The 19,029-nt window shown below is 42.9% G+C and overlaps 1 protein-coding gene across 3 annotated transcripts in view; it reads left to right on the forward strand.

The window, feature by feature from the left end:
- Nucleotides 1-1,147: 1,147 nt before the first annotated feature.
- The window catches only part of FLT3 (fms related receptor tyrosine kinase 3), a 42,142-nt gene continuing 24,260 nt past the window's right edge, over nucleotides 1,148-19,029 (forward strand). For 2 of the 3 annotated variants that reach the window (XM_083821642.1, XM_083821641.1), the window contains exons 1-6: nucleotides 1,148-2,213; nucleotides 12,019-12,143; nucleotides 14,109-14,311; nucleotides 15,119-15,234; nucleotides 17,369-17,486; nucleotides 18,378-18,529. In XM_083821642.1, the coding sequence (XP_083677768.1) occupies nucleotides 2,159-2,213; nucleotides 12,019-12,143; nucleotides 14,109-14,311; nucleotides 15,119-15,234; nucleotides 17,369-17,486; nucleotides 18,378-18,529 (769 nt within the window). In that variant the 5' untranslated portion in view covers nucleotides 1,148-2,158. The remainder of the gene's footprint in view (nucleotides 2,214-12,018; nucleotides 12,144-14,108; nucleotides 14,312-15,118; nucleotides 15,235-17,368; nucleotides 17,487-18,377; nucleotides 18,530-19,029) is intronic. The other variant, XM_083821640.1, reaches the window with a different exon arrangement.

Here is a 19,029-nt window from a genome sequence, read left to right on the forward strand (position 1 = left end):
GTATGCACGCATATAGACATAACCAAGTGACAGAGCTGTTGTGAGAGAACAAAACATGAGATTAAAAAAAGAAAGGGGGGGGGAGGAGGAGGAATCTTTGAGAAGGAAAGCCTTGCCAAGAGATCTTTTCCCCAGCCAAAGCAGGTTGCAAGTGCCAAATAGCTCTCCCCTAACATTAGATTCAGTGTTGAGAAAGCTGCGTCTGCTATTGAGAGTGACAGTTTCTCTTTGTGTTGACCCAAAATTGACATGTTCAGTAAATCATGTGGAAACAGATCCTGAAGTGCATGCTAAGCATCAAATAATACAAATGAATAACAATACCTTTCGAGTGATGGTGTTATACTAGCTCTTTTTTTTTTTTTTTTTTTTTTTTTTACAGCATAGGCGAGACAAGTTTTGTAGGTAGGAAGCTTGTTAAACCGCCAAGTAGTTGGGAAAAGCACTGTTTTCTTTTCAGCAGTACCAGCTGGTATGTTAGTAGATATTATCTCTACTTAAAAAAACTCTTTCCTTAATGTTATTGAAACAGATCAAGGGAAATATATTTTTTATATGTTTTTGCATAATCTGACTTTAACCTTTATAGTCTAACATAGTATATAAATAGGGAAAAAAAAATGTTAGCAAGTTTTATGAAAATATAAGCATGATCAGAGTCCACCGTAATATTAGACAAGAATTTAACATTTGTTAATTTATTTTTTGAAGGAAGAGCAATGAAGCCTGATAGCTCAGGATATAAACCAAGTGGTGTCTGAATTCTAGGGGAAATTGCCACTCTTGAGATTATTCCACAAAATGAGATTTTTTTTAATCTCCCTTTGAAGTGTTTGAGACTAAATAATAGGGCAGCCAGGATATTGGACTGAGTAATGAGTGGGCCAACCTGCTGTGACAGTTCCTACGGGTCCTTGACAAGGGAGTTGCCTTTGCTAGCAGTACGTGGAAGAAACCAAATGTTGCTGCTAGCCAGATTCCCATTCACATGCGAAAACAAATTCATGCCAACTCAGTGAAGTTTTGAATTCAAATCAAGTAGCAAGTCAGGAGCTGACCCTGAAGTGCTCCTGCTAACACCTACGTTAATAATGTATGCCAACACCTAAGTTAATAATGTATGGGGGGAGGTCTAGCCTTGGGCTAGAGTTCATATTAGTACAAGCAATAAAACGTTAGCCTAGTTTCACGGTGCTGGTCCATCTACATTTTTATATAATCTTCCCTAATGCCAAAGAAGCTATTTACTAAGTATCGGTACCAAAAAAAATCCATTCGAGATATAATCTCTGGCAGGTTGCTAAGAGCATCTTACTGACATTGAGTTTATTTGCTTACATGCAAGCTCTTTTCAAGGGATTGTTTAGTTTTGTAGAATTTCAGAATGGGTTCTTAGTCCGTAACAAGAAAAAAATATAACAATTGAGGGAATAGCAGGGATGAAGCTGGGGGCGATGCACAAACTTAGCCCACAGAAAGGGATCCACTTTCTGTCAGGGGTACGCGATGCATGGCTGCAGCAGCCAGGAACATCTGCCTGCCCTTCTGAAGCACCTGGTCCTGCTACAAACCAGGGGATAGTAAATCTGGGCTAGTTGGGCTAGCTGGACCCTCTGTACACCACGAGCAAGAAGCAATGAGAAGGCAGATGCTGGAGTGCTGCGCGCTGGGCAAGGCCACCAAGGTCTGTGTCCCCAGAGGGTTGCCTCTGTGGGTGAACCTGGAGGCCTTTATTTTTATCCCCTCCACAAGTCGTCTGTGAAATGGCCTCAGAGCAGCTGTAGCTCTGTCTGCACATTCCTGCGGGCAGCGCTAGTTCCCCCTTCCCTCTGGGGCTAAACACAGACCCACGCCGCAGCCGCGCTGCCCCACCGGGCCTGGTCCCCGAGCTGGGCAGCTGCTTCCCCTGCCTGGCAGAGGCACACAACAGGTCCTCTGCCGCCGGGGCTGGCTTCTCACCCGCCGCTGGAAATATCCCTCAGCCCAAGAGAGGCCCCTCTGCTCGCCTACACTCAGCCGTTTCCTTCAGGCTCAGGTCTGGGGCCCGGGCTTTTGAAGAAGTGGTTTCGTTGCGGGCAGTGACGTGCGCCCTGAAGACAGCCACCTGCACGGCCGCGTTTCACGCACTCGGGCTGAGGACGGCAGGGCATCGCCAGCCATGGCACTGTGCCCGCCCGCTGCCCACCCCTCGGGGACCCCACTTTGGCTACCAGGTAAGGCCTCCTCAACCTGCTCCTCAGACCCTTTCCTTCCATTTCCTGTTATCTCACCTCATCCCTTCACATCTTTCCTTTCTTTCACCTCTAGCTTCTTATCTGTTCATTTTCTCCTGCATCTTTCATTTTCCATCCTGCTTTTCTTCTCTTTTCTGGGTGTCCCCTTCTCTGTCCCGTCACCCTTGTGTCCCAGCCAGGCTGTTGCTCTAGTGCACCTGACACATTTCATGCACAAAGCAAAAAGTACCTAAAATACTCTTTTTTTCTTACTTTTCCTGATGTAAATGCATTAATACCAGCTTCACGTGATCACCTTAAACAATATATCTGCATTTTCCTAAGTAAATAATCTGTGAATGAGATATGTTGATAGAATGAAATTTAGCAGTGCATCTGTATCTTACCAGGTTTTGTTGTTGTTGAGCAATCTAAACAGAAGAAAGCACAATATTAATATCTAGAAAGTTTATCTGTTTCGTCAGAGTGAAGTCATGCCAACATTTTAACTGTTAAAAGAAATGTTTTCTTCCATCTCAAATGTCTGCAACTACTTTTCTCTGGCTCTAAAATAAATGGCTTGCTCCTATCAGAAATGATCTTGCTGATTCAAAATCCAGGACCCAAACAACAAGAGAGTGGGGTTTTTTTTGTTGTTTTTCTGATCAACTCAGTTCTGATGCATGCCTGGGAAAGTCATTTTACAATCTGGGGTTCATTTTCAGCTCCATATACGGGAACAATAATATTTACTTCAAAGAGCAATTGTTTAGATATTATTCATTCATGGTTGAAAGTCTACCCAAGATAGAAGGCAAGGTGGAGTAAAAATGAAAATGAGTATTTCATGATCTCCTGCTTTGCATGATTGCTGATACTACTACTAAGCAAACCCTGTCAAGGACGGATTTTTGTGTTTTCGTCTTGACTGAGCTCTGCTAGTCTTGCAGGCTGCATAACAGGGTAAACAAAAGCGATTAGCATCTGGGATGTGATAGTGCCCGAAGGCGGCTGTGAAGAACAGACCTCAGTACGGCTGAGAAACAGCTCTGAGGAGGGAGCAAGAGCCAGAGGAGCACCGAGGTGCGAGGTGCGATTATCCTCCAGGAGGACTACTGCTCGTTGGGTTGAGATGCTACTTAGTCAATGAAGGTATGTAGGGAGGCAGTAATACTTCTTATAAGGCCAGCAGATACAGGGGAAAAAAAATGAAAAAAAAATGCTTTAGGATGTGCAAGCTGGATGGGAGCTGAAAGTTCTGAGATGTAGCTGACAGCAGAAATCCTGAGAATTGCCAACTCCATGAATCTCTCTCTAGCAGATGACTCTTTAAAAGCAATGTTGATGGAAAACTGTTAAACGTTTAATGAATTATATGTCATTTCTTAAAGACGGGTGTGTTCCATGTAAAACTTCACGTATTGTCTCGAGGTAAGACCTAGTAATAAATTGGGCAGACTCACAGCCTGTATCTGTATGATGAACCCGAATCATCGGAAATTGCGACACTTAGGCAGAGAAAGGAAAGCCAAACTGTAGTAACTGCTAGAGAAAAATCTCACTGGCACATGCAGAATTAAGGCACCAGGTCTGTCTTTAAATTATAGGCTCAGAACTGCAAAAGCTGCAGGAAAGAAAAAGCATCTTGTCAGTGTTATTTGCTGGAATAAATGATACCCAGCAGCAAGGAATGTAATCCCAATAATTTTAGAAAACAATATATACAACACAATATGTATGTAAATACAGGTACGTGCATTAAAAGCATTACTTCAGTTCCTCACCTTCTTAACGTTTTCTGGTCATCCTAAGCAAGAGCTTGTGGCTAATGATAGCATGATCTAGCATACAATTAGCCTGGCAGTAGTGAATGAGGTGGGAGGGTGGATGGGGACTGGGAACTGAGGCAGTAATATAGTTTCATGTTTCTCAAGTTGGAGAATTGTGTGACAAACAGAAGCTTTGGGTGACCTTTCTCATCGGAGCAAGCTTTCCTTTAACTGCTCTCTCTCCTTTTTTTCGTGTTGTGCCCACTTCTGCTGAGAGCTGTTCATGGGATTGCTTTTGCAGTTCCAGGGCACCTGAGAGAAACGAAGCTCTGAGCTGCTGACTAAGATCTCAGCGCGGCTGACAAATGAGAGGAAATTTTATATGAGCAAGGGCTGCAAACTCAGGCCCTAACAAGCTCTGGATTAGCTTATGCTGGGTCTGATTGCACAAAAACTCTGGGAGTTTTATATGTTGAAAAACCCCTCACAAGACACACAGGTGTCTGTTACATCCCTATGGCAGAGAACCAGAAAAACACGAGATGAGCCAGAAGAGGCTGGGACCCAGCAGCTGGCAGGATGTGTCCATCTCCCAGCAATACACCCGTTGCTTTCCAGCACCCCAGCTGATGAGCACTGCAAAGCATGTCTGGGCACCGAGCCCCGCCGCAGGCAGAAAGGTGAAATCAATGAGCACCCCAGGGGGAATCAAGTTTGATCCTGACTGCAATCTTTTTCACGAAGCTTGCAGAAACCTCAGTGCAAGCCAGCTGTGAACGCTGGATGAGGCCAGTACGTGGTCTGCTTACTCAGGGAAACATAGTCGTGCCCAGCAGAACATATTTTCATGGTCATCTCTCACCATGGATCTCATGGATCAGAGGTTAAGGCATCTCTTCGGAAGTGATGATTCCTGAAAGTGAAGGGATTGCTCAGGGTTATTTTCCACAAAATGCAACTTAAAACTATTGGTGTTTTATTTCTTTTGAGGTTTGGCCCCGTTTGCTTTTTCCCTCTCTTCCCCAGAAAATTCCTCAGCTTACCCGACTTTGCAGCTATCCAGTAGCCAGTCACTGCCCGGTGGCACATTGGTGGGTGCTGCTGTGACTGTGCTCAATGAAGCAGAGCTGTGGGCATCGTGTCCTTCTGCAGCATCCCCTTCTACAGCCCTTCCCGTCAGGGCCCCAGCATAATACAGCACAGAGCTGAATCCAAACTCCCCCTTGTCCTCTTGTTCTTGAGCTTCTGAAAATGCAACTTTCAAAAGCTTCATGGCATAAACTCCCTCACATGTAGGTTTCTGTGCTGTTAGACTGAGAAGCTATTTGGGGTCATCGAGCTGAGTTAGCTTTTCTGAAATTTTTCATAGAGACATTCATTGCAAAAGGCACAGGTGAAAAAATACAGCAAACATCAGTGGAAATGAGATTGGAAAGTAAAACATTTACAGAGCAAAAAAGTGGAAGAACAGGAACAGATGACCGATGAAGACAGAAAACAATTTCAGTTTTATATTGCAGCACTCAAAAAGCACAAGAATTTTTTAAACCCAATGTTTGTAGAACTTTAAAAGGAAAGTAGGGACCAGAAAATCCGTTCATAACCAACAAAGAACAGCATTTCTCAAATGGGGGAGAGGAGAGGGGAAATACCGTATTTCCCATATGGATTAACCCAATTCTTGTTGAGAGACACACATTTAAGAAGATGCTATATGAATCTGAACAGAAGTATGATGCCAAATGCTTCCTTAAGAAATCTGTAAACCTTGAAACACAGACAATACCCTAAAATTTGCTGGTGTGACTGAAGAGTAGCCTCTTCTTTTTTTCCTTCTGTGTTCCATGAGAAATAACATAACAAAACTAGACTGACATCTGGATAAATGTTGTGTGCTTATTTCCCACTCAGAGGATGAAACAGCTCCCTCATTTTTCTAGGATATTTCCTTTAAAACTGCTGAAAAACTGAGCAGTGTAAACATACAGAAAGACTAGATGGTGGCCTGGATATTTAGCTCCATTACTGTTGTAAAAGTAAGCTGTATTTACACCCTTTTCTGTAGTCTAGGCTTGATTGTGTAGATAGGGTTTCCAGTGGGTGAGATGCAAGAGCTGGTTTGAAAAGCACCTTATTGTTACCAGCAGTATGTTAGATTTTAGATCTGTACAGCCACTGGGGAACTGCAATTGTCTTTTAACCCTAACCTTGTAAGTAACGTATCACCAGTTAGTGATATAAATAACACCAACTGGTGTTTGTTTTGTTCATTTTTACCAAATTCGGTACCGAAAACCAATGACCATTTAAATCAAATTCCTTTGATTCATTTTTACCTTTTCTGGTTTTGTAGCAGAGCCATTTTCTCTAACTCTCTCTCTTGCTGTCCTTCCTTCTCCCATCCTCACGTTAAGCTGTCTCTGTTCCGTCCCTCACCCCTATCCAGGAAGAGAAGGACATCATACTATAGTCAGTTGTGGAAGCTGTTGTTTTCATTCAAAAAGGGAAGTTTTACAATACTAGGATGACAAGTAGTGTAATTTCACTATTTGTAGTCTTGTTTTCACTTCTCTTTCGGGCAGATCCTTTTCTCCTTGTTGATGAGGTGCCGGGAATCTCATACCTCTACCTTTGGGTACTTAACTAAAGCAGCTCTTGCTTGCAGGAGGTTAATAATTCCACTAATGTCAGTAGAAGTGCTGTGGTGTGTCAGCTAATGAGTCTGGAGTGCTTAAACAGAGTAGGTTAAAAAGAGTTAAACAAAGCAAACTTACTTGTGCCATTAGATGAGATATGTCTGTTTGCTTTGCTTCAGGGCTGTCTATCCCGCTTTTTAATGGCATAAATATGTGCCATCCCCATGAACAAACATCCTGTAGAGGATATTCAAGAGCAAGGACAGCCCAATGCTACTTTCTGATTAATGGAGGATTTCTGTGGTGGCATTAATCTGGTTCGTCTTTACCTGCAGAATTATCCCTTTATTCACAGAGCCACAGAAGGGTTGAGGTTGGCAGGGCCACCTGGAGGCCCCTGGTGCCACCCCTGCCCAAGCAGGGACACCCAGAGCAGGCTGTCCAGGACCACGTCCAGGCGGCTTTTGGAGATCCCCAAGGAGGAGACCCCACAGCCTCTCTGGGCAGCCTGTGCCAGGGCTCCGTCACCCGCCCAGCACAGAAGTGCTGCCTGGGGCTCAGAGGGAGCCTCCTGGGTGCCCGGCTGTGCCCATGGCCTCCTGTCCTGGCACTGGGCACCGCTGAGCAGAGCCTGGCTCCGTCCTCTCTGCACCCTCCCTTCAGGGATTTAGGGACACGGATGAGATCCCCCTGAGCCTCCTCTTCTCCAGGCTGAGCAGCCCTAGCTCTCCCAGCTGCAGTATGTGCACGTGTCTCTTGTACTGGGGTCCCAGAACTGGACGCAGCACTCCATGTGAGGCCTCTGCTTCAGGGCTGAGCAGAGGATAAGGACCTTGACCTGCTGGCAACACCCCTAATGCAACCCCGAATATCGTTGTTCACCGTGCCTAGTGAGGCTGAAAGATCTGGGTGATGTGGGGGCCAAGGAGAAGCTCCCTTGAGAGGATGAAGGGTGTGGGTGAGAAGCAGAAAAAGAACCAGCCACAATATGGGCTCTTCCTCAGAAAGTGAGGTTGCCATGGTAGCTGAGGTTTGCTGCCCTTTCGGCCACTTTCCAGCCACTTCCCCAAAAGGGGTATCCTCAGCAGTCCCAGTTATTCTTTGTAAACTGGATCAGAAGTGGCAGAATGGCACAGACTGTGGGTAGGACAGCAGGGATTTCAACGGGTCCCGGGGACCTGTGGCTGTCCTTCAGGGTGGAGGGGCTGGCATTCACTCAGCTAGTCCCATGCAAAGCAGGCAAAATGAGTAACAGCAAAAAAAAAATAACAGGCCAGCTGTTGGAGCAGGGTCTTTATCTCCAGCTCACAGGGAAGGTAGACGGAAAGTTATCTTAGTGAAATGAAAGGCAAATAAGGGTTTGAATACAACCCTGCAGTTCTTCCTTGCCCAAGCCACAAAGCAGAAGAGGCAGGACAGAGAGGTAAAAGGGAGCCAGATGTCGTGCTAGATTCAGTCTCCAGCATTTGTTTCATGCTAAGGAGATAACTATTTTCAGATACAAACCACAATTTACCGACACAGACTGAGGACTCAAAAAAGTGATTTCAAAGCAAATCTATAAATTAAGAAGCTACATGATGCTAGTACCAGCTAGGAATCATGAAACAAGCCTGCAACAGCTATAGGGGTTAGGCTGTTCATAAATGTGCACAATCCCACAATAAAAGCAGCTTATTCCCAGAGGAACAGCAGGTTTCACGTACTCAGGAGGGCAAGTATATGATTAGAAAATCTGAAACGTGATAGAAATATATGTCAAACTAGATTGTGATTCATTCTGGCTTAAATGAATGATGAAAAGACAAATCACAGAGCATGATTTGGATATCAGTCTGCAATAAAGTTAATGGCAGTAGTCAATAAAGTTGGATGTGTAATAATGTCGTGAAAAACATGACCCTGCTTTATGTCATCATTGTGTTATTTTTACTACATAAGGCACCAAAGCAAATATATCTGTAAATAATCAGTAAAAAAGTGGGATTGGCTCTGCTGACTCCAGCTACCTGTTCTGTTAGAAAAGGTTTTCTCTGGCTTTCTGACAAAGAGGTGTAAAATACATCACCGGTGTGATATTTGATTTGAAATCTTCAGCCATCTGAATTATTCTTTGTTAAAATTTCTGCATAATTCATAAGCTGGCTGCAATGAGCCATATACAGAACTGCTACCTGTCCTCCTCTAAGAAGAAAGGTGGTAGCATTGAAAGACATAGTTTTATCCCAAAGGTGAAGTTGGCTGAGATCAGTACCAAAAATCTGTTAGGACATAGCAAGGCAGAGGAAAAATTCTTGGAAATTATGGCCAGAGAGAGAAGTGACTAGGTATAAAAGAATGGGGAAGAATAATTTTGTCTTCATTGCAGCTGTTTTCTTCTGGGACCTGAAAACGGGGAGCTGAGAAAAGTTAAGGTGGAAAATTAATTTTTGGACAAAATCTTTCTCTCTGCACTCTGCAGACACCAGTGGCGTCAGCTGGGCTTGGCAACGATGCTCCTGAGGAGGCAGCTTGAGCAAATTTCCTTTTCCTTCTTCGGATGTCGAGGATTTTTAGGTTCTCGTAGCGCTGCTTCGAGGGCTCCCCCTCGCGGTCATGCAGCCCCCAATTCCCTCATTTGCTCCTCTTCTGCCTGGCTTTTTAGTCCCTTCAGCAGCTTCATTGCTCTTCTCTGCACACACTCGAGTAACTCAATGTCCTTCTTGTATTGAGGGGCCCAAAGCTGAACACATCTCTGCTGCAGCTGGTAGTTGCTTAAGACGAAAGGCTTCGGCTTGCTGCCTTCCCTGGTCAGGAAGAAAATTTGGGAAGGTTGAGTCAGACTGTGGCTGGCTTCCCCAGTTTTTGGCAGGCTGCTTTAGTCATCCCCCATCTGAGCATAAATCTCCGAAGTAGTTCTATTAGGTCAACCATCTGGACACAGCGTCTTCGGTTGATATCTGGCCAGTAGAGTCAAGCCTTTATTCTCAACAACATTACATGTGAGCCTGCTTTTTGACTTAGAATTATAAAATCATAGTCATCTAGGTTGGAAAACACCTTCAGGATTAACAAATCCAACCATTAACCTGACCCACCAATTCCCGTCACTAAACCACGTCCCTGGGTGCCACATCCACACATCTCCTAAATACCTCCAGGGCCAGGGACCCCACCACCACCTGGGAAGCCCATTCCAAGGCTTGGCCACCTCTGTGAAGAAATTCTTCTGGACGCCCAACCTAAACCTCTTCTCCAGACTAAACAACCCCAATTCCCTCAGTCACTCCTCTTATATCTTGCTTTCTAGTCCCTTCACCAGCTCCATTGCTCTTCTCTGCACACACTGAAGCAACTCAATGTCCTTCTTGTAGTGAGGAGCCCAAAACTGAACACAATATTCAAGTCCAGTCTCACCAGTGCTGTGTACAAGGAGACAGTCACTTGTACTGGCATTTCCCCATATATGTGCCTATCTTGATGAAATCCTGACTCAGTTTATGACAACTAGAGGTTTGTCTGACTTCAGTGAGAGCAAGATTTCTCCTACTGCATTTATTTTCGTATAACCTATAAAAAGATAATGAAGAAGAGAGCAGGCATAAACAAACATTGTTCGGGGCAGCAATTTTTTTCCATTCCAGTTTCAGTACAGTTTGGCAATGCACGGCATGATTGTGCATACTGCATATTTGATACTCCTTACCCAGTGCTTTCAGTCTCTGCAGCTCTTGCTTTGGACTTTGGGGAGGATGACTGCCTTGCAGCCCATAACACCACTCTCTGCACAGGCCAGCTAGCAGCTGGAAAATCAAGATGGAAAATCAGAGCATTGCCGTTTTCCCAATATTTCTTTTCTTGATTCTGCTCCTGCTGGAAGACTCGTTCATGCTTTTATTTTCTATTAAGTCAAAGTAATATATTTCTCCAAGACCTGCACAAATTTAGGCCCCCCGTCTCATCTCATATAAATACTTCTAGCATATCACTCTTTTTTTTTTTTCCTCGCTATACAGCAGTTGGAATAGTCTCAGTCCAAAATATCCTTTCTCAGCCTAAAAACCTTCCTGGATTCACACAGGATAAAGGCAGAGGGTAGAAGCAACAAGCTCTAGCAGTTAACGGGACAGGGAGTCCAGTTTTCTCCTGGGCATAGGCTGCTTTCCATCATCCTCCAGTGGGAGGGCTGGAAACCTGGCTTGCAGAGGTGTGTGTATGGGGGGTAATCAGCATGTTTGGTGGAGGTACCTTCAAGAGCTTTCTGATTTGTTTACCTTTATCCTCCTTTCAGCTCTGCACCTTGCTCTAAGCCCAACCATCTCAGGAGCTGAGGAAACAAACAAACAAACAAACAAAAGAAAATAAAATGAGAATAAAACAAAACGAAACAAAACCAAGACCCGAGGACATTAAATTTCCCAGTTCATCGGCAGAGATGTTATTTTGTGATTCACTGCTTATTTGCACTGTTAAAGGCTGGCTTTAGGGACTGGTGGGAATCAGACACATTTCACCCAGCCGGCTGTGAGCAGTCCTACTTCTGTTTTAATTTGTTTCTGTGCAGCGATGGGGCCGTCGTTACTCTATCACTCCTTTAAGGCTAAATAGTGAGATTCCAAGCTGCAAACCCTGCAGAAAGGCTCATATGAAGCATTCCAGACAGATCATGCTGTTGAGGCACTAGAAACTTTTCCATGCTGCTCCAGCTGGGAGCTGCCCGGGCTCTGCAGGCTCCTGAGTTGCTACAGAGCCATTGGGATAAGGCAGGAAAAAAATGTGGTCCTTCCTTGTCCTCCTGCCTTCAATTTCTGCATCCACTTTCCCCAGAAGAGTGTGAATTCTTGCCTTGTTTGCTTCCTGGAGGGGCAAGCGTGGCTCAGGGGAAGATGTGTCTACCCTGTCCCTCCCTCACAAGCTTCTGGGATGCAGAACTAAACAAGGAAGGCTCAGGAGGGCCTCCAATGAGTTTGACAGATGAAGTACAGTCCTGAAGAGAAGGAAAAAGGGAAGACCAGAGCTTGGGTCCTTAGGTGAGCTGAGTGTGGGCTCTAAAAACAGGTGGAGGGCTTCATTTTGCCATTGCTCTGAGCAGGCACAAGGAGTGCTTGGGGAATGTCTCTGACCTGGGCTTCCCAATGGGCAGGAGGGAGAAAATATTCTACAATATTTGGGGACATACTTCTAAAGCGTGATGTATCAGCACTTTTGAAAGGTTTTCTGAATAGCTTTTTCTCTAAGTTTTGATACACAAAGGCAGAGCTTGCAAATACATGATATATCTGTGTATTTCGTCTGCCTTTTAATAAAAAAGATGCAATCTTTCTACAGTTTTGCTGTATTTTATTTTTACTTTTATTAAAATGGTTATTCCTGGCAGAAAGATAGACAGGATTACGTTTGTTTCCTATTTCTGTTTTACAGTTCTTGTTATGACAGCAATAACTTTCACTTCTGCAATGAATCAAAATATATCTGAGATTACATGTGTATTTATCAGCCAGAAGGATGAAGGTTCAAGAACACCAGAGTCATCAGTATCTTCTAAGGTAATCTAACGGAGAACAAGTTGCTTATAAAATATTCCTGTCCATTCCAGAAATACCTTCCCAGAAGCTTACAGCACCCTAACCCTTTAGTGTGTGGGGATGTCACAGTCAAAATAAAGAGAGTTAGGTCAATAAAAGGCTACAGAGAGTTAAAGGAAAATACATATCACAATTCATACTTTTAAATTATAAATAGGTAAGTACCATTTTTCTCTATAACCGAGTTGTTAAGTGCTGCCTTGAAGCTGTCTCTCATCAGCTTTCCTGAATATTACTAAAAATCAATTAAAAAAGCTACATGCCCTCATGGGACAAATGATCTGTGGGGATTGGCAAGGTCATGATGTGAAGCAGTGGTTACATACAGCCATAGCTGAACACTAACACGTGTGCCTTGGCTGCTAGGACTGGTGGGGAAGCTGAACCCTCTCCCACCACCAAAGCCCATAAATCCTTACCTGGTCTAAACCTTGCCTGAGAGCCCAAAGCTAGATAAGGAATCAAATACGAAATCTTTTTCTTCTTTCCTGCCTCCAAGTTTTCTGCCTCCAAGTTTCTAAATGGCAGGAGGTCAATAAGAGATGGTGTGCTACTAAGTTATAAAGCAGCTGAGAACTACGATTAAAGTATTTCCTGAGGATTCTTGTTTCAAGACAGGCTTGTGAAATCTTTTTTATTCCTGGACAAATAAATCAATAATTCAGATAGGTGAGAAGCAGACTAACAAATTAAAGGTACTGAGACCTGTCCCCCAGACCTTGGGGGTGGTCTTTTAAATGTAAGAGCCTGGTGTAATCTCTCCCATCATAGCCAGATATGTGAAGGTCTTCTGGCTTTCTCTGGTCTGGTAATCATATTTCAGTCATTTTAGATGAAATCCCTTCTACTACAGGTGTGGTACTTCATGCAACATTTCGTCAGCTTTCATGATCTTGACCATGTAAAGTACCTTCCCACTTTCCAACCACCAAATTCCTAATATGTCATTTCTATCTAGTACACCAGCCAAAGCTGTGTTGTCCTTGCATCTGAGGAGGCAGAATATGGCTGTTTTCTCTAAATACCTCTCAGATCAAGAAAAGGGAAAAAGAAGGAGCAAGGAATGAGCATAATCACACCATTTTCACCTCCCACTCACTGCCCAGGGTGCCTGGCCAAGCACAGTGTGGGGCAGAGGAGGCAGCAAACCCTGTCTTCTCATATACGTTGGATAAACTTCACCTGAAACAATAATGGAGACATTTTAGAGCTACTTTTCAGATGGAGCTATTTACTCGCCACCTTTTGCTGCAGCTAAACTTAGAGACTCATTAATCCACCATCAGTTTGCTGAATGCATGTAGAACATTTTCTTTCTGGCTGCAGTTCTCCTTTGGATGTAGACAATGGCGAGGAAATGAAAGGTGTGAAGGCAACCAGCCCAAACCTTCTCTGCCCAGAAAAGCCCGCAAGGAGCTGAGGAGCAGTCTAGCCAGATTCTGCGACGACAAGCAGTGGAATGCTAAAGAAAAAAATATATATTTATCTAGCCCTGCCTTTGCACTGAGGTCTCAAACAGAAAGATGTTATTATAGTTCTTCTCTGTCTTCCTATGGTTCTACATGAAAGGAAGCAAAAATGAGAGCAAAGAATAACCACTAAGGGAAATTATCATGTTTCTGGCTGAAGTTGTTCTGTGATGTCTGTCTAGAGAACAGAATTAACTAAAGCAACAGGAATCCTATCATGTTCCCTTGTGCAGTAGAATTCAACATATTTATGAATGTTTGACACTAGAAAAAAAAATGAAAGTATGTTGAAGGTGTTACTGTTGTGTAATTTCTGTTCACATTTGGCAATTAGGAGGCACTATTAATTTATGAAAGCTTTTTCCAGAAGAACACCCTTTTAAAATATTTGAATATGAAAAACCAAATAAAGCTAATTGCTACTAAATACATAACAATCTGTTCTCCCGCACGGCAGATTTCTAATATTTTGGAAGATCTCGGGTGCTATTTGAATTCTCAAGGAACAGAGAACATCTATGAACCAACTAAAAACGTGGAAGTCAATGTGTTTGAAGATATTGAATTAAGAGTGATAATGAACATTTCAGAGATCATTTCATGCATTTGGTTCTTTAAAGAGAGCCAAACTTGTAAACCTTCATTGGACTCGGAGAACCGGTAAGTCAAGGGATGTTCTGCATCAAAGAACATTTGAGGGATCATTTCTTTCAGGATGCAAATGGAATATTTTCTGTGACTTTTCTTATGTATAATAATAATTTCATGTTATGCATTTTTTTAACCTTCTTAACTTTTTTAATCTTCTCATCTTTCTTACATGTTGTCACCAGTCAGCATGCTGCTGATTGTTGATGTAGACACAGCATACGTACTTAAGAATCTTAAACTCAGAATCATTAGAAATAAATTCAGTCTTTTAGTTTGTATAGCATCATGCATGGAGGTCTCTAGGAACTTTCTGACATTGATCAGTTTGAGGTTTGCACTGTTCATGTAAGGAAAAGGTTTTGATTTTATAGTTAAAGCAACTGAGGCATGGAGAGGTCTGTGATTTGTTATGGTCACAGAGCAGATCAGGAACAGTGCCAGCACCATCTTCTTAATTCTTACAGCCAAACCGGGGGTGGAACCCGAGGCTGGGTTATTGCCTCCCATTACAGGACATGTGGGATGGGATTGTAGGTAAAGTGTTTTCCTGTGGACCTCCACAGCTGTCGTAAGCTCAGGAAGCTCATCCTTCCCAATGCTCAACGTTAGGCATGTGCTTGGGTACCTGTGGCTGTAAGGTCCTATGTGCGTCATGAAAACACTTCAGGTCGAAGGGTGCTGTGTAAATAATGAGCACCAGTATTTCTGAATAGTTTTTGCACACAAAGTACAGAACTAATGGAGCAGATGCTTTTATTGTGTCTGCTGCCTATTACCTTCCAGATAATAAATACAACTTTATTTTCTCTTTTATAGATATGTTACTTCTTTGGCTTTTTCCCAAATAAGAGAAACACAGGCTGGAAAATACACTCTCTCAGTCATAAGTAAAAACAGCAATTACACCATAATTGTTCCTGTTTTCATCCGCAGTAAGTATGGCTCAGATTAAAGGAGTCACTCCATCAGTAGTCCAAGGGGAGAGGCTCAAGTTCACCTAAAGCAGTGAGCTTCCACTTTCCTTCATGGGGTATCTCTCTTCCCCAAGCACTTCTTGTCGTCTGTTGAGCCCCATGCTGCGTGCCAGTTTTCTCCCTTGCTGCATTTCAAGAACCTTCCTAGATATTCACAGGACTTGGAGCTGTCTTCAGAGGCTGAAGTCAAAACCACAGACTGCGTTACCGCATGCGAGCCAGCTTTCACTAGTCAATAAAACATGCAAATGAACAAATAAAGATGTAAATGTGCACCAGCCCTCTTCTCCCCTTTGAGAGATTTCCTCCTGTGCCAGAAGGGACAGACCAAGAGTGGCTTTTGTGTACTCGCAAAGCTCGTGGGCTGGACTTGTTTGCTTGTGTCTTGACCTATTCATTCTCGGTGGCTTCAGGGTAAAACACAGCAGTGCCGCAGCTGCTCACACAGAGTTGCACGAGAAGCTGGCATTGCAGCTGCTGAGCCCAGCAAGTCATGGCAGAGCACATACACGAGGTGCAGCTTCTTGAAAGGCTCACAGTGGGAGCAGATTTGGGTGAATTCCCTCAAGGACCACACAGAGGACATCCCTTGGGAAAAGGCAACCACTGCAACCAAGTTCAATTTTCCATTTCTAAGTAGGGCTGTCCAAGAAGTATTTTTTTAAGTGACCTATGTTGACATGATTTTTTAACAGAGGGAAAATAACATTATTTCATCTGTAAAGGGCCAAATTTATATATAAAATTTAAAATTTTTGAAGAAGAGTCAAAGAAAAAAAATCAATCCAAAGAGCTAAAAGTCTTACAAAGTTGATAGGACCAAGCACTTCTAGAGATAGATTTAACAAGAAGCATTATTACTTGCCTTGTTTTTAAAAAACTGTGACTAATCAACACTTAATCAACATTTTTAACCCTTCTTTATTTGTTTTTGGAGTATTTCTTCTGATTGACTCTTTTCTCTCTCAAGTGTCAGAAGTGACACCTCCAGTTTCTCCTTATTTAATTTAAAGACCTATTGCATGTCCCAATTATAATTTTAACAGCTTCACTGAGGGGGCAGGCTATTAAATCTTTGATTAAAATTTACCTTCACTGACATAGTAATAAGCTTTGGAGGTTAAAAAGTGTTATTACTTGTGCAAGCAAGAGCAGCTCAAAACAGTCTCGATAAAGATCTTCTCCATATCAATTACTTGGGTTGCCTTCTCTGCTCCTGTGGATCTAATGTCATAATTACATCTCATAAAATCCTTCAGGCTAGTTGTGAACCCTTCAACTGAGATGTGAATCTCTATAGGTGAAAAAAAGCCTTCTAGGCCCAGCTTGTAAGATAGAAATGAACAAGGAAAGTAAAAAGGCAAAATATTAGTTTCACTTTATCATGCCGCTTTGCTGGAAATGAAACGACTCTAAAGAAAATGTCAGTCTTTTGGGTGCAAGTTGTAATTTCATTGTAAGACAACCTAAAACTCGGCATTTGTCATTTTAAGTCAAATCTTAAAGAGATTTAATGCATTCATTTTTTATACTTAGACCAAGTCTGAGCCTGACAGGTTCAGGGGACTGGGAGCTGCCTGGAAACTTTCCCCCTAGGTTCCAGACGTGCAGTGGAGGAGCCTGTGGGTGGTCAGAAGCCATCACCCCCCGATGGTCCTCTGTTGTGTGTCTGACCTGTTGGAGCAGCACACGACTATCCTATCTGGAGCAGAGATTTTGTAGTCCCAACAGCTGTTCCACCAAGGGCCAGGGGCTTGGGATGTGATTTTGGAAGGTGTCTGTGCTCCTGCCCTGTGAGGTGAATGGCAGCCACAGCAAGTTAACACCTCGGTATCAGCCTCAGGATGATCCTCTGGTGTGTAGAGACAGGTCTTTGATAGTGGGGAAGCTGTGCATTTAGCAATCAAGACTGAAAAGCTTGTGAGACCAACCCTTGATATCCCCAGGGCAGAATCATTTTATTTTCCCTCAGCGCTGAAAGCTCACGAAGCAAATTACAATCCTGTGACTTCATGTGCTGTGAAAGGAGCAAAGCACTGTCTGTTTAAAGAAAGATTTCAGCATTTTTAAACACTTGCATGATTTTTAACAGATAAACCAGGCAAACCCTATTTCAGGAGGAGTGGAAAACTGGATGCTATAGAGTGCATATCGGAGAGCTACCCCCCGCCATCTGTGCAGTGGACGTTTTGCAAAACACCCGACAGGAGGTACAGCATATGTTTATACGCATATTGAACCTCTAGACTGGAAGTTTACCATCTTCTGATGAAGGGCAGAGACTTTGTATTGTTTAGTGTTCCTGGCAGGTTGGTTGGATTATTGAAGAAGAGCTTTGGGGTCAGCATGTTTGCAGGAGAACGCAGTGGGCTCTGCTGCTTTGCACATCCATGTGTCTGCATGACTCACTCTTGGAGCATCGCAGCACATTTTTCTTAGAAATGTTGGCTGTTGTGCTCTTTTGGAAACTTCCAGCTCTTGGCCTGGAAATGCTGTTCCAGATTCTGGTATTCTGATGTCACCAAAACAGACCAGAAATATTTCCTTTCCCTCTAGTTTTTCACATTTTTTGGAAGTGTGTTCTCATTAAAGCTGGGGAGATATTATAAGGAATCATATTTTTCCTATCTAAATGATTTTTCCCGTTCTATTAACATATATGATTGATTCTATTAACTGTGGGAATGTGTTCAAATAAACTCAAAGAAAACAGCCCTTGGTGTGTTTTGTGCAATGGCCATAGGCAATGCCTTGCTCTGCTGTGTGGCAGTTTGGGATCTGGGTTTCGTAAAGGTTGCTGGATTTGCAGCAACTCCTGGTGTGAAAGCCCAACCTCTATCATTTCACTATTGCCCAGATTTTAGACACAGATTTACCTGTTTATGCACCAGTTTGAGCATATTCAGGACATTTCAGCTCATTCTTCTGCCTAGACCATGACATTTTTATTTTCTTATCTTTCTTAGTTCCTTTTTATTCTGCTGCATAAGATCCAGTTTTCCCAGTATTGTTTGCATATTCTCATGGCTTGGAGATTTATCAGCTTTATTTGCTTGAGGTTAACCAAACGAGGCAATGAATAATTGTGCTTTTAATTGCAGTTGCCTTAATAAAATGAGTGAAGAAAATGGAGGAAAAGATGGCATACAGAAGGTACAACATGAATTACGTCAGGGTGGACTATTCCAAACTTACATATGGTGCTGTGCAGCTAACGACCTGGGCAGAGAATGCACCAACCTGTTTACTATAGGTAACTACCCTCTAGGGTATATTCATGCGTGAGCTGGACCCTGCCACTGGAGCTCGTCCGAGCACAGTTTCTGGACTCAGCTATTTGTTCGTAACCACTGGAACAAATCTAACAGTGCCTGTGATTGCTCTGTGTTGTGTTTAACCCGAAATTCTAACTATCTGTGGTCTGTAAAAAATGTCTTGCCCTTCTGTGCATTTCTAAACAGCCATCATTCATTTTTGCATGCTTTTAGAACTCTGTCGCAGTGAAATGTACTTCAAAACATTCTTAAAACGTATAAATTTTGTTTTGTTTATCTCTTGTTTTTAAATAAAGCTGACTTGAACTAAACTCTGTGCTAAACTGTGCCCTAAGATAGCTTGTAGATTATGACAAACATTTGGGTTGAGACATCTAAATCCATCAAATTTACTGATTTCATGGTTAATGAGTAATTTCCTCAAATTTTAATTGTCATTACAATATAATAACGGATGTCTGTAAAGTATTAGAAGAAA

The sequence above is a fragment of the Anser anser genome (genome assembly GCF_964211835.1).
Source record: "Anser anser genome assembly, chromosome: 1".
In the NCBI taxonomy this organism is placed as follows: Eukaryota; Metazoa; Chordata; class Aves; order Anseriformes; family Anatidae; genus Anser; species Anser anser.